At 43.1% G+C, this 16498-nt stretch overlaps 1 protein-coding gene across 1 annotated transcript in view; it reads right to left on the reverse strand.

Annotated features, from left to right (window-relative positions):
* kcnh8 (potassium voltage-gated channel, subfamily H (eag-related), member 8) overlaps nucleotides 1-16498 on the reverse strand; it is a 120581-nt gene that overhangs the window by 22056 nt on the left and 82027 nt on the right. The window contains exon 11 of the mRNA XM_034161081.1: nucleotides 12317-12531. Coding sequence (XP_034016972.1) covers nucleotides 12317-12531 — 215 coding nt within the window. The remainder of the gene's footprint in view (nucleotides 1-12316; nucleotides 12532-16498) is intronic.

Here is a 16498-nt window from a genome sequence, read left to right on the forward strand (position 1 = left end):
GCTCTATTGGGGTGATATGGTACTATGAGGTCCCTAAGATAAGATGGGACCTGATTATTCAAAACCTTATGAGTAAGAAGAAGAATTTTAAATTCTATTCTAGAATTAACAGGAAGCCAATGAAGAGAGGCCAATATGGGTGAGATATGCTCTCTCCTTCTAGTCCCTGTTAGCACTCTAGCTGCAGCATTTTGAATTAACTGAAGGCTTTTCAGGGAACTTTTAGGACAACCTGATAATAATGAATTACAATAGTCCAGCCTAGAGGAAATAAATGCATGAATTAGTTTTTCAGCATCACTCTGAGACAAGACCTTTCTAATTTTAGAGATATTGCGCAAATGCAAAAAGCAGTCCTACATATTTGTTTAATATGCGCATTGAATGACATATCCTGATCAAAAATGACTCCAAGATTTCTCACAGTATTACTAGAGGTCAGGGTAATGCCATCTAGAGTAAGGATCTGGTTAGACACCATGTTTCTAAGATTTGTGGGGCCAAGTACAATAACTTCAGTTTTATCTGAGTTTAAAAGCAGGAAATTAGAGGTCATCCATGTCTTTATGTCTGTAAGACAATCCTGCAGTTTAGCTAATTGGTGTGTGTCCTCTAGCTTCATGGATAGATAAAGCTGGGTATCATCTGCGTAACAGTGAAAATTTAAGCAATGCCGTCTAATAATACTGCCTAAGGGAAACATGTATAAAGTGAATAAAACTGGTCCTAGCACAGAACCTTGTGGAACTCCATAATTAACCTTATTCTGTGAAGAAGATTCCCCATTTACATGAACAAATTGTAATCTATTAGATAAATATGATTCAAACCACCGCAGCACAGTGCCTTTAATACCTATGGCATGCTCTAATCTCTGTAATAAAATTTTATGGTCAACAGTATCAAAAGCAGCACTGACATCAAACAGAACAAGCACAGAGACAAGTCCACTGTCTGAGGCCATAAGAAGATCATTTGTAACCTTCACTAATGCTGTTTCTGTACTATGATAAATTCTAAAACCTGACTGAAACTCTTCAAATAGACCATTCCTCTGCAGATGATCAGTTAGCTGTTTTACAACTACCCTTTCAAGAATGTTTGAGAGAAAAGGAAGGTTGGAGTTTGGCCTATAATTAGCTAAGATAGCTGGGTCAAGTGATGGCTTTTTAAGTAATGGTTTAATTACTGCCACCTTAAAAGCCTGTGGTACATAGCCAACTAATAAAGATAGATTGATCATATTTAAGATCGAAGCATTAATTAATGGTAGGGCTTCCTTGAGCAGCCTGGTAGGAATGGGGTCCAATAGACATGTTGATGGTTTGGAGGAAGTAACTAATGAAAATAACTCAGAACAATCGGAGAGAAACAGTCTAACCAAATACCGGCATCACTGAAAGCAGCCAAAGATAACGATACGTCTTTGGGATGGTTATTTGTAATTTTTTCTATAATAGTTAAAATTTTATTAGCAAAGAAAGTCATGAAGTCATTACTAGTTAAAGTTAAAGGAATACTCGGCTCAATAGAGCTCTGACTCTTTGTCAGCCTGGCTACAGTGCTGAAAAGAAACCTGGGGTTGTTCTTATTTTCTTCAATTAGTGATGAGTAGTAAGATGTCCTAGCTTTACGGAGGGCTTTTTTATAGAGCAACAGACTCTTTTTCCAGGCTAAGTGAAGATCTTCTAAATTAGTGAGACGCCATTTCCTCTCCAACTTATGGGTTATCTGTTTTAAGCTGCGAGTTTGTGAGTTATACCACGGAGTCAGGCACTTCTGATTTAAAGCTCTCTTTTTCAGAGGAGCTACAGCATCCAAAGTTGTCTTCAATGAGGATGTAAAACTATTGACGAGATACTCTATCTCACTTACAGAGTTTAGGTAGCTACTCTGCACTGTGTTGGTATATGGCATTAGAGAACATAAAGAAGGAATCATATCCTTAAACCTAGTTACAGCGCTTTCTGAAAGACTTCTAGTGTAATGAAACTTATTCCCCACTGCTGGGTAGTCCATCAGAGTAAATGTAAATGTTATTAAGAAATGATCAGACAGAAGGGAGTTTTCAGGGAATACTGTTAAGTCTTCAACACAAAATCAATGAAAAATGCTTTCATCTTTAAGTTTTCAAGTTAAAAATCTATATAATGATGATAAACCAATTAAATGTTGGTATTGTTTCGATGGACCAGATAAATCCAAAAAGTGACATTATTTTCTTTGTTGACTTCCAGCTTTAATTCAAGGTATTTAACAAAAAACATTGCATTAATCATTTAGGAATTACAGCTATTTTTAGTCATAGTTCCACTCTTTTCAGAACCCAGAAGTAATTGGACATATTATATAACAGTTATCGTGAACATAAATTATCACCTTTATGGCCAGATTTCTCTAAATAAGTCAGGTGATGGATACATGTACATTTCCAAGTCACTGAATGTGTCTTGGACTTCATTTATGTCAGTCATTAAGTAACACAAAAGGTATGGTTCTGTATGGTAAATCTGTCTGGAGTAGGCAGTTCTCAAAAACTGAGTGACCATGCACAAAGCAGACAAATGTGTTGGGAAAGTGTAGTGACACGGACCCACAACAGGGGGCGTAAATGAACGGACAGTGGAAGGAGTCAAATTATAACACTTTACTGTTGTGAATGTCACAACCAAACACAGCAGATTCAGAATGTGCAACAGTCAATTAATAAAGGTGTCGTGTGGGCAGGCTCGACGATAGGAGACGCCCGTCTGGAAACGAACCGGAACCACACGATTTCCACCGCCACCTGAACCCGAGGAATACTGGAGCCGCCAAGTCCCGGAGTCCCCAGGTGGCCACCTTCCCGGCGTGTCGGATCTGGTACTGCTGGCAGAAAGCAAAAGACAGTCAAAGGGTGGGTGTGTGAACACCCAGTAACAATGGTGGGAATGCCACCTCCACCTCTCACTAAACACGTTGCAGCGGTCTCAGATGAAGAGGAGCGCCGTCTTGCACAGCCTCCGCAAAAACGACCGGTTCTCCTGCAAACACTCACAATAACAGATTTATAAATCACAAAAGGCTGAGAGTATTACCTCCAGATGAAGATGATATCTCGGCAGTTTGGTGGAGGTGTCTTCCTGCTTTTATACCAGATGTGATGATTAGTGACAGCTGTCACCACGGCTTGTTCCTGAGGCGGCAGCGCCCTCTCGTGCCTGAAGCCCGCACTTCAGGCAGGGCGCTTTCTGGGCCAGCAGTACCTCCTCTTCAGCGGCCCACACAACAAAATGAGGGAAGCCTCCAAAACACACCCACAAAACCTATAGGCTTCTGTGGATTGGAGAAACTGTTCGGAGCGCAGCTTTTGTCTGTTGCACAACCAGTTCTATAACTTCACAGTGGAGTGGCACAGAGGAGGATTTTCACACAAGAAGAGATCAGATCTAGGCTCAAGTCTTCCATCTGCCTTCTGCAAAAACTAAAGCTAAATTTTCACATCTTGTTTTTATGGAAAAAGCCTTTTTGCCACTCTACCATGAAGCTCTAAAAGTGATCATGCAAGCAACAAAAAATTTCCAATTTAGACTTTTGACTATGACTTCTTAGGATCTGTGCAGGTGTCTTGTTGGCTTCCCACACTGACCTACTTCTTGCATTGGCACTCAGTTTTTGAGAACTGCCTACACCAAACAGATAAACCGTACTATCTGTATTTCTTAATGACTGATGTAAATGAAGCCAAAGACACATTCCGTGACTTGGAAATGTTCATGTAGTCATCCCCTGACTTGTCTCAAAAAAGGGCTGCAAAAGCAATTATTTTATTTCATACTGCCCAAAAATGGAGAGACTGTACAAATATCCATAATTCCTAAATTGCCAATGTGATGCTTTTGTTTCAACCCCTGAATTAAAGCTAAAAGTCTAAATGTGAAAATGTCAAGTACCTCCTAATTGTTTCATTTTGTCTTCGTGGTGGCAAACATACAAAAAAACTGTGTCATTGTATCTATCATCTTCTCGGGAGCTTCCCACTAGTCCTAGGCTCCACAAGTCCTCGGCCTTGTGGAGAGCATGTTGAAGTTGTTTTTATGTAGGCTATATGTTGCACGAAGTATGTTATAAAACTGTGACAATTAAAACAAACCCATTTAATTATGATGAATTACCATTATTTGTTGTTTTCAAGTCAACAGATTTATAGACAACAGCACAATTAAAGGAGATTAATGATGTATGTCAAGAGAATCATATGGTTAATTTTTATAAATTGAACAAAACTGGATTTGGTTCGTTGTCAGCGTGAAGTAGTACATTTATTTATGAACTTTAAAATCAGTAGGGGGTTGTAATATACACCGACACGGTGGATTAGTGGTTAGCACTGATGCCTCACAGCAAGAAGGCTGTGAGATCGCTTCCCGTCCTTTCTGTGTGAAGTTTGTATGTTCTCCCCGTGTCTGTGTGGGTTTCCTGACACATTCAAAAAATATGCTTATTTAGGGACTGTTACGAGGTCTGTCCAAAAAGTAACGGACCTTTTCATTTTTTTCAAAAACTATATGGATTTGAATCACGTGTGATTGCATCAGCCAAGTTTGAACCTTCGTGCGCATGTGTGACTTTTTCCACGCCTGTCGGTTGCGTCATTCGCCTGTGGGCAGGCTTTGAGTGAGCACTGGTCCACCCCTCCCGTCGGATTTCTTTTGTCTGAGAACTTGCTGAGAGACTGCCGCCGAGTGGCCATTCGACAGGCTGGAACGACCAGATCATTTCTAAACTGAATACTGTGTTGATCCGGGACATCATGTGACTACCACAGAAATGGCAACAGAGCTGGACATAGCACTTTTGTGGCACATTCCACTGTTACAGGAGATTTTGTAATGACGGACGTGTGGAGGATTTCGCGCGTCGGCACGGAGCAGCTCAGGACGCGCAGCAAAAAAAAAAACACTCTAAAAAAACAAAAAACAAAAGAAACCATTCAGAAGATTCAGACGGCTTTCGATGGCTTTCAGTCGAGTGAGTATCTGAAAAATTGTGTAACAGCTGGACATGCCCCAACATGTCCTGTGAGACTTCCAAGACGGAGGTGTTTTTTTTGCTGCACGTCCTTAGCTGCTTCGTGCCAACGCGCAAAATCCTCTGCACGTCTTTCATTACAAAATCTCCTGATTCACTCAAAGCCTGCCCACAGGCGAATGACGCAACCGACAGGCGTGGAAAAACTCACGCATGCGCACGAACGTTCAAACTTGGCTGATGTAATCACACGTGATTCAAATCCATATAGTTTTTGAAAAAAATAAAAAGGTACAATACTTTTTGGACAGACCTCGTACTTTCTCTGCCCCTGACCAAGGCAGCATCTCTATATCTGGAGTTGGTCCTCGGGTGCTGGACTGTGGCTGCCCACTCTTCCTAGTGGTTGGATTGTCTAACTGCAATTAGGATGGGTTAAATTTCATTGTATATATGTATGTACAATAACAATAAAAGCACTTTACTTACTTTTATTTATCAAATGATATAAAGAGGTTAGGAAAAGTGGACCCTAGGACCAGTGGATCCTAGGACCAGTGGACCAGAGGACTAGTGGACCCTAGGACCAGTAGTTCCTAGGACTAGTGGACCTTAGGACCAGTGGATCCTAGGACCAGTGGACCAGAGGACTAGCAGACCCAAGGACCAGAAGATCCTAGGACTAGTGAACCCTAGGGCCAGTGGACCGATGGACTAGTGGACCCTCTCATATCTTCTGGACATGTCTGCGCTTGTTGCAGGGAAGAATCATATCACATGTGTTATATGGCTGGGGGGGCCTGGCTGCCGGTTTGTTTGTCTTTTTGTTTTCCTCCCAGGTGGCGTGCATTTGGGACTGAGTGGCTGTGTTGCTGAGGCTGTCAGGACCTCACCCTGATCACCTGCGACTCATCAGGACTCACAGCTGAGGTGCATCTGGATGGATTGGAGCATGTTGGCATTTAAGACTGGAGTGCACAGTGTGTATTTGCCAGAGACTCGACCTTGTGACCAGACGGGTGAGATCGTCGTCTCGGGAGCCATCTCATCAGCAGCGGATGCTGAGAAACGTCCAGGTTTGATGCACGGTCTGTGAAAGAGGAGGGGGTGAGGTCTCACGCTCGTCAGCACACTTCCTGAGGTACGTTGGATTTTGTGACTAACAGTTATACAGTCAGTAAATGTGGTGTCCCTCACACCTTATTGTATTGAGCTGTATGTTAGTCATGTATCAGCTTCCACTGCGGTGGAGTTTTGTGAACGGGATGTTCCATGCCTGCAGGTTGGGAAGCTGATCAGTAATCAAGCCAGGAAGTGTTTGCTGTTTGTACACCTTTAAGTGTTCTGTGTGTAGAGTGTGGACTCACATAATGGTTCCTTCTTTCACAGACTCGGTTGTTGCGGCCACCTGGGGGGTGTCGGCGGGGTCCTTGGGTCCGAAACAGCTTCTGGCTCCGGACCGTTAGCGCTGCTGGGAGCGCACCACGCCAGGCCGCACCTTTTTGTATTATCACTGTTATGTATTAAATTCAGTTAGCCTTTGTACCGTGCTCTGCTTATTTCATACTGGGTCCTTCAAACGCTGGTCGGTTCTCCGAGCTGCGTCCGACACATAACAACATGCATGGTAATAACTTTGGTGTTTGAAATAAGTGTTTGTGGTTTAGTTTCATTCTTGAAGCTTGCTGATTGTTTTGTCAAACTGCTGTGAGTATAACACATTCCGTGGGGTTTTTAGGGTCACAGCTTTTCCAGGCCACCCAGCCCGAGCTGCCTGTTTCCTCCTGCACTAAAAGCCCTGCGGCAATGTGTGTGTGTGTGTGTGTGTGTTGTTATAGGTTGCCCCGACAGGCGCGTGTGAGTGTAATTACAGCAGCAGAACTCCTCCAGGTGCACCAGCAACTTTTTTTTTTTTTTTTTTACCATTTCTCTCCCTCTATCTGTTCTCTCTTCCTTTCCTTTTTTTTTTTTGCTTCTAATACATTTCTCATTTTGCTCTTTAACCTCCAAGTGCTATTCTGTTTCCTTTCCCAACACCACATGTGAAAATTATGTTCACATACTTGGCATTTTTGTCCAAATCCTTGCTAGAAGCTTCAAAGTGAGAATCAGTGTCTTGCTCAGTGTTACTTTGGCACACCATCAAGAATGATGAGGGATCAAACCACTGACCCTACGGTTAAAGGGCATCTTGTTGCACACCTGTAATACTTAATGATGCATAATCAGCAGCTGTGATTGTCTTTATTTTCTATTTGCACCAGTATTCTCTTGCAGCAGGAATATTACAAAGGTGTGTGTATGTGTGTGTGTGTTTGTGTAGACACAAGATTTAGGTGAATCTGGATTGGAATAAAAAAAAATGTTCTGTAACACAGGGGTTGTTGTGTGTTGGGGGGTGTGGCTGGATATTTTGGTTTTCTTTTCTTTGCTCTTCAGGTGGCATGGAAACTGATTTGTCTGTGGAGAAGGTGCTGGCTGAAGAGTCCTCACCCTCATCAACATCATGTGTAGCACCTGTGACTGGTGCTCACATGCAACCTTAAAGACTTTCAGCTGAAGCAGATAATTGGATGGCGTTCTGCATTTAAATCATGTGTGATTCAAGCAGAACTGCCGGGAACTCGACCTTGTGATGTTCATTTGTGAGACGCTGAGGACCGCGCCTGGGTTTGACACATCGAGCCCGTGAAGCAAGGAAGGGTGAGGGACACATGCTGTCAGCACACATCAAAGGTGATTAAGTATTTGACTAATTGTTGATAGCGTGTGTCTTTTGAAAGATATTGTTGTAACTGCTGACTTACCTCACCTCTTCTTTGCTTCACAGAGAGTCAGTTTGTCGTGTCCACCTGGGGGGTGTTTGGCGGTGGTAGTGGGTCCAGGAGCGCCGGGCTTTGATCCTTACGGGCGCTGGAGAGCGTACCAACAGTCACTCCACCAGAGGGACGCTTTTTAAGTTCTTGTACACATTATTATGCACAGGTGAAAAATAAATTGTTTCTGTTGTTGGAACCGCTTTCTGGTTATTTTTAGCGCTGTCTGACGCAGGTCCGCTCCTCAACTCGCGTCGACACATAACAGTAGTTCCCGGCCATTCCATAATGGACCCAGCGGCAGAGGCGGTTCCTTTTGCCGAAAAAGTTCAAGAACACTTGGAGAAAATATGGGAGCAATTACAGCATCTCGCAAACCAAATTAAACAAACAGACGCCCGTGTTATGGAGCTTGCAGCGCAAGCCGTTCTGCTTCCTGCTGCTCCAGCTGCGGCACCATCGATACTAGTGCAGATAACTCCGTCACCCAGAGATTCGGCGTCCGAACCGATTGTTTGTCGTCCGGAGCCTTGTGTGGTGATGCAATGTTCTCTGGTTTCTGCTCAGTCAGGTTGGAGCGCCGCAGCTTTACGAGGAATGTTTGTAGTTGGGTTAAATGAGTCATTAAAAGACGAGCCGGCAGTCCGTGACGAGCCAAACGATTTAGATGAGCTAATATCGTTGGTGATTCGTCTAGATGATCGGATGAGGGAGCATGGATGCGAGAGAGGACGCCCATCAGAGCAGGTTTTTTCGTCTCGGGGCTACCCCGACACAGATCTGGGCCGCCTCTTCTTCGCCCCACTGAAGCTCCTCCGACGGGACCTCTGGCTCCTCCTGTTGACGAGCCCATGCAGCTCGGACGAGCAGAGATTACTGTATTGCCCCGACACGTAAGCGGCAAGAGAAATAATGGTGACGTATCTCCAAGTGTTCTGGGACAGGCAAAATAACACACATAAAAAAAAAAAAAATCTAGCACGGGTAAATGTTTTGTTTTCTTTAAATAGGGGTTATAATCATATGGGGAGTCAGAGGCGTATCTGGTGGAGTGACTGTTAGGCGGTTAGAAGTCCGCCTGGGCTCACGTCATTGTTAATTTTTATGTGTTTTTGGGTATTTTCTGTTTGGGTTGTTGGGTCGTTTTATTTTGTTGTTTTTTATTTCTCTACATCCCTAACCCCAACCTCACTTGCCCCAAGACCGTTAGTCTTGTGCGTTGTGGGGTGGTGCAGGTTGGTCACGCTGAGCATTCTCAGAAGACCTCTGCACCTAGGGGGGGGGGGGTGGGGGTGTTAGAGGCGTTTTTCTTGGTTTGGTTAGGGCCCGGTTCCACTCCAGCCTCGGTGAGCCTTTGTACCGTTCGTCATTGGTGTTGCCGGGGTGTGGTGCAGCGGAGACATACCTCAGTCTGAGGGGTGGGCCGATCTGTTGCCGTTTGCCATTTCGGTAGTTCCACCCCTCCCGAGAGGCTGGGGTATGGTCGAGTTGGGGCACCGGACGTATTTCCGGTTCTCCGCTGCGCCTTGGGGTTGGGGCTGGGTTAGTTTTTCCTGTTCCCTTCCCCGGCTTAATGTTTTTAGCCGTTCGCCAAAATTGAGCCGCCGAGGGGCTCTGGGAGGGACCTGGGGTCTTTCGGTGTGCCGGGGAGGGTAACAAGGTTTACGGTCGTTTTATATCCCCCCGGGGTTGTTTTTGTAGTCCTCCGGGGGTTGATTTTTGATTTTGTTCTGTTTCCTTCCGGGTTCCACCTCCAGGGTTGATGGGACGGTCCTCTGGGGGGGAATTGGCTTGGGGCCAACTAGCCAAGTGTGACCGGGTCTGGGGTTCCGGGGTTGTGGGGAGGGTTCCTCCTGGGGTTGATGGTACGGTCCTCTGGGGGGCGCCGTTTGCTCCGTATACACCTGGGGACCTTTGTGGGATTATGGTTCTGGGTGTTCCTCCTGGAACTGGCGATGAAGGCCTTCTGGGGGGGGGGGGGTTGGGCTCTGCAGGTCATTCTGGGGGGGTTGTTGTTTTTCTTTTATGCATTTACGTTTGTATTGTGTTTGTGGGGCTGTGTTGGGTTTTTGCGTTTGGGTGTTTTTCTTTTCTTCCCGGGGTTTGATGGGACGGTCCCCTGGGGAGGTTTTGGGTGGGTTTTATGTTTTTTTTTTTCTGTGTGTTGAATTGTACTGGGGAATGTTTTGGGGCTTTTGTTGATGCCAGCCGGCCTTCCTGCTGTGGTGCCTGTCCTGCTGTCTGTGGTGGACCTTAGGAGCGTGGTGCTGTCTGCTTCCTGACGAGGACCCCGGAGGGAGGGGCTGTTCTCGGGCCTGGTCTGCTCGGTCGCCGGGAGGCTTCCCGTTGATGGGGGGGTACTGTTGTGTGTTGGGGGGTGTGGCTGGATATTTTGGTTTTCTTTTCTTTGCTCTTCAGGTGGCATGGAAACTGATTTGTCTGTGGAGAAGGTGCTGGCTGAAGAGTCCTCACCCTCATCAACATCATGTGTAGCACCTGTGACTGGTGCTCACATGCAACCTTAAAGACTTTCAGCTGAAGCAGATAATTGGATGGCGTTCTGCATTTAAATCATGTGTGATTCAAGCAGAACTGCCGGGAACTCGACCTTGTGATGTTCGTTTGTGAGACGCTGAGGACCGCGCCTGGGTTTGACACATCAAGCCCGTGAAGCAAGGAAGGGTGAGGGACACATGCTGTCAGCACACATCAAAGGTGATTAAGTATTTGACTAATTGTTGATAGCGTGTGTCTTTTGAAAGATATTGTTGTAACTGCTGACTTACCTAACCTCTTCTTTGCTTCACAGAGAGTCAGTTTGTTGTGTCCACCTGGGGGGTGTTTGGCGGTGGTAGTGGGTCCAGGAGCGCCGGGCTTTGATCCTTACGGGCGCTGGAGAGCGTGCCAACAGTCACTCCACCAGAGGGACGCTTTTTAAATTCTTGCACTTTATTATGCACTAATGGGTGTAATAAATACATTGTTTTGTTATTGGAAACGCTTTCTGGTTATTTTTAGCACTGGGTTCCATCTGACGCAGGTCCGCTCCTCAACCCGCGTCGACACATAACAGGGGTAGCAGGATGGGGTGGGTTTCAGTTTCAAACCCCTTCTGAAATGTTGCACACGTTGATGACAGAATTTTTTTTTCTTATTTAATACTGCATTCAGTCACTTTCTTTAAAAGGTAACTTACTTAATTTAAATGGCAAAACAAAATGAAACCATCATTTTGGAAAACTGATCGCTGTTTTGAAATGCCACAAAATGAAAGTATTACTTCAAAAAATAATTCACTGTGTTCAAATGACCAAAACTGTAGATGAAAAGATTGATTCAGAAAATGTGCCGCTTCCTGAACACCAAATGAACCACAAAAAGACTCACTGTTTTGAAAATGCTCTAATGACGACATCTCATGGAAAATGTGGATTCCTTGGTTTAGAAAAATGATTCACATGAAAAAGTAACAAAAATGGCGTACAAAGTGATTCAGTGATCTGAAATACTGAAAACACAACATGACCAAGTTTGTTCTGAAAATGCTCAAAACACTGTAAAGGTGACAAACTCGTGGACAGTGGAGATTAGTTTTGCTCAGAAAAGGCTTCAATGTTTTGAAGTGTGACAAAAAAAATAAAAAATATTTACTTAAAAAAATTATTCACTGTTTCCAAAATTTTAAAACTTTATTTGAAATAATTGATTCGGAAAATGCTTCATTGTTTCAAAAGGCTCAAAGCACTAAATGAAACAACTAATTCAGCAAAAGACTCAGTGTTTTGAAAATGCTCACACTACAATGAACGCATCTCACGGACAGTGGAGATTCCTTGGTTTAGAAACTGATTCACTGTTTTTTAAAAAAAAGAAAAAAAAACAGACAAACAAAAACAAAATAAAACTATTTCTTCAGAAAAGCATTCAGTGTTTCTTTTCACAAAACAACTAAATAGGCTAAATGATACCTAATAATTCAACTTTCACATGCTCAAATCATTAAATGAACCTATTAATTCAGAAAATGATTCACTGTTTGAAACATGCTAAATTAAAAGTAAAAAACAAAAACAAAACAAAACAACAAAAGGGTTTAGCATGTGATTCAGTGTTTTGAAATGTCAAAAACACAAAATTAAACATTGTTATGAAAAATGGTAACACTTTAAAGGAGACACCTCTTGGTCAGTGGGGATTAATTGAGAAGGCTTCATTATTTTAAATTGAAAGGGGGAAAAAAAATCAACATTTACTGGTTAAAATTCTGTGTTTTGAATCACTTGAAAATCAAATGAAACAGCAGCATCAAATGGGTTCTGTTTTGAAACAATTGAAACATTAATAATAATAACAATAATAATACGTTAAATGTTTCAAAATGCTGACAACCACCCCCCCCCCCCCCCCCCGAAAAAATGATTGGCTATGCCCCTGCACTACAGCAGTATCAAACAGCATTTTGAAGCATGTAAGAACTTAGTTGGACTCACATGTGTTTCGTGTCCTTCTCTCAGATTGTACGTGAGATCCTGCTGGATGTCCTGGACAAAGTGTTTGGAGTACTCGGGGTAAAGATCCAAAACTTCGTACAGACCCTTTAGGTTGATACACTGCAGGTCGCAGTACGTCAGAGCTTTCACGTCTGCGTTGGTCTTAATCACGCGGTCATCTAAGGAGAGGTTTGCCCCAATCAGATCGCCTTTACCTGCACACAGGGATCCACAGACAGTGCAGGTCAAAGTCACAGTTACAGCTAATGCTCACATACTGCTGACATGGGTTAAAGTTGTAGGCTTTGTAGGGTTCCCTGATGTACACCGTGCAAGAGGTTTTTAGAAATGTTTAGAATCAGGCTGGAGTCTGATTTACACCATTCTGTCATAGAATGGTGACCTATTATCTATGTTCACCTAGTTCACATTCCTAGTCCACCCAGCTGTAAAAGCGTCATGGCCTTGATTGGGGAAGTACAGTGCATGTGTGTGGGGATGTTGTTGCACGTCGACAAACACACGGTCCTTCATAGATCCTTAACCTGGTCCCACAGCTAGGAAATCCAGACGATGGGGTTCTGAGGACCTGCTGGAGCCTTCATCTACCTTCACAGCCGTTTGGTTGCAAGCCATCACCTCCTCCACCTGATCCACTTCTGAGGACATCTTCTTTCACCAGAGCCCATTAGCCTGAGCTAACTACTCACAGCTGTGAGTAGTTACATATGTGTGATTTCTTAGTTTTTTTATTTTTATTTTTAATAAATTTGCAAAAATCTCAGAAAAACAGTTTTCACATTGTCATTATGGGGTACTGTGTGTAGAATTATGAGCTAAAAAATGAATGTCATCCTTTTTGGAATAAGGCTGTAACTTAAAATGTGGAAAAAGTGCAGTGACGTAAATGCACTATATATGTTAGATTTTAATCAGTTCTCACCAATAATATGCATTTGCTTGGTTTATTGTTCATACAAATACAAGGGATTTAAACACTGATTTTTTTTCCTTTACAATGAATGCAATGGCAGCCATTATATAAAGTCGTAAATTAAAAGATAGTGTCAGACCACCCCAAGAGAACCAACTGACCCAGTTGGGAAAAACTGGTCCAGCAGACACAAACCGCAGCAGGTGGGGCGGCTGATATCGCCGTCATACTCCAAAATGTCTTACTAAAAGTACTCAAGTGCATTAGCAGCTCTGTGCACATCATGCTCAACTCAAAGTACAGTCATGATTAATGAACCCACAGCCGTAAAATTGCATTTCTTTTTCAGTGATGATAAAATATAAGAACACATTTTCCTCAACAATGATGCTAATTTATGCTATCTCAGGCAGTTTCCTGCTGCATCTCAGAGTTTGCTGTTGGCCTGGTACTTGGTGTGTGTGGAAAGCTTCATGCCGTTTAACCGCTATTTGCTTTGCTCATCAGGAGCAGTTATCAACCAGATGCATGCTGGCTTGTAACTGCCTTCTCATTTGCAGTTAATGTCAACATCTGTTTGGCAAAGCTCTCAGAATTCCTGGAAGTCACCCTTGCAACTTTTAGGAATGTGTAGTACGCTTGTCCCTAACATCTTTCAGGGTTGCAGTTTTGGATTTTACCATTTTGATGTAATAATATGGACACAATATGACTAAGAAATGGTGAATCCAATGAAATTCAAGACATTTTTACATTCGGGTGTTTCAGCTGGTTACATGGAGAATAGGAGCCAGCGCAGTACACATCCTTATCAAACACCAGAATTCACTTGGAAGATATCAGTGATTCCACCCCCACTCCATACAGCACTCACAGTACCTGTGCATAGGCTGTTTATGATGTCCAGCAATTTAGTGGAGATCCTGCACATCCTCAGAATGTTCCACGCAGCAGCTCTAACAACTGAATCAAGAGTTTTGCAAAAATCAACATTGGCTGCAAAGAAGCACTGTCAGAATTCTTACATTTGATAAGTACTCTCAGAGTGGTCAGTAGTTGATTTATTGAATGCAAAGCCAGACTGAGAGCAAATAACTGGGACTGAATCATGTTGATAATGACCCTTGCTAGTACCTTGCCTGGCACAGAGAGCAGTTTAATACCCCTGCAGTGGTTACAATCCAGGGGTCACCTTTTCCTTTCCAGAGAGCAACAACTTCTTTCCTCCAGTTTACTGTCTCCCAGAAGAAAGCAAAGCTTGTTGGCAACACCAGGAGAACAGCATCTCCACCTGCCTGAAGGAGTTCAGCTTTTATACCACAGATACTTGCATCTTTTTTAGTCACTTTTTCAATCTCATGGAGATTACATCACTCCTTTGTATTCCCATAAACATTATGTCCAAAGGAAAATCTGACACTCAGATGATACCTCTGTTGAGTAAATTCTCTTGGTGCACAAATCATCCACAGAAGGTGCAAACTGTCTTCAAGGTGTCAGTGGCGCTCTCAAAAGCAACAACCTAGAATACTGGCTGCGTGTGAAGGTTTGACAGGTGGACAAGTTTGTCTCTCTGCTTGCCTGACGAAGGTGCAGAAGGTCAAGCTTACACGGAATTTCCCTCTGAAAGCGGGGGTGGGAGGTTAAGGTTTTCCCTCTCCTTCACTTTTCTGCTTTCTTCTTTCTTTGCCCACTCAGCCTTCACGTCACCACAGACTCGGGTCACGGATTTGTATCGTGTAATAGAGACGATGATGAACAAGTAGGATTAATGGAAACAGAACAGAGCATGAAAAAAGAAAAAAGGAGGACGTGCATGTGAAAGAATGCACAGAACGACAAGAATGTAGAGCTGGTAGGGAAGAAGCAACAAAGGATATATGGTTAGAAATGAAGGGAGGACAGTGGTAATAGCTTGAAAGCAAGAGAGAGGACAAGAAGCCGAAACAGGTAATGTGCGGAGCAGAAAGGCAGACGAGGGGAGGGGTGGAGGAAAATATTAACAGTCACGACTGCCACTCTATCAGCCTCGGCGTAACTGAGCAGCATTCACAGATCACAATGACCATAATGAATATTTTATTATGGCTTAAGGGGCATTAACACTAAAGAGGGACTTTCCTACGAATCACGAGCACAAAAACCAGTGATCTCAGCCACTTCGCTCAAAAATAATAATCATTACATCTTTTAAAAAGTGACACTTACAGTGGCATTAAACCTGTTATTTTATTTTGAAGTGGTCTCATCATACACCAAATTAAAATGTTAACGTCTCCACATACAGCGGGTAAAATAAGTAGTGAACACATCACCATTTCTCTCAGTAAATATATTTCTAAGGGTGCTATTGACATTAAATTTTCACCAGATATCGGTAACAACCCAAGTAATCCACACATGCAAAGAAATGAAAACAAATACAGTAAGTACATAAATTAAGTTATGTGTAATAAAATGGAATGGCACAGTGAAAAAGTATTGAACACGCGTACTGAAATGTATTTAGTACTCCATACAAAAAGCTTTTGTTGGTAATGAAGCTTCAAGGCACCTCCTGTATGGAGAAACTAGTCACAGGTGTGATTTTGTCCCATTCTTCCACACAAACAGTCTTCAAATCTTGAAGTTTCCGTGGACCTCTTCTGGGAACTCTGATTTTTAGCTCTTTCGATAAATTTTTCTGTTGGATTCAAGTCAGGTGATTGGCTGGACCATTCTAGCAGCTTTATTTTCATTCTCTGAAATCAATTGAGAGTTTCCTTGGCTCTGTGTTTGGGATCACTGTCTTGTTTAAATGTCCACCCTCGTTTCATCTTCATCATTCTGGTGGATGGCAGCAGATTTTTATCAAGAATGTCTCAGTATGTTTCTCCATTTGTCCTTGCTTCAATTATATGACATTTGGCAGTGGAGTTTGCTGTAAAACAGCCTCACACCTTGATGTTCCCACCTCCAAACTTCACTGTTGGGGGTGGGATGATGTTTTTGGGGTGATGTGCAGCACCATTTGACCTCCAAACATGGTGTGTATTATGGCATCCAAAGAGTTCAATTTTGGTATCATCTGACCACCCTATATTCTCCCAGTATTTCACAGGCTTGTCTAAATGTTGTGCAGCAAACTTTAAACAAGCTTCAACATGCTTCTTCTTCAGCAATGGAGTCTTGTGTGGTGAGCATGCATACATGCCGATAACTGCTGGCAATCTCATTCACATAAAATCCTTAGAAGATTGCCTTGCATC

Source organism: Thalassophryne amazonica, chromosome 20 (assembly GCF_902500255.1).
Source record: "Thalassophryne amazonica chromosome 20, fThaAma1.1, whole genome shotgun sequence".
Lineage (NCBI taxonomy): Eukaryota > Metazoa > Chordata > Actinopteri > Batrachoidiformes > Batrachoididae > Thalassophryne > Thalassophryne amazonica.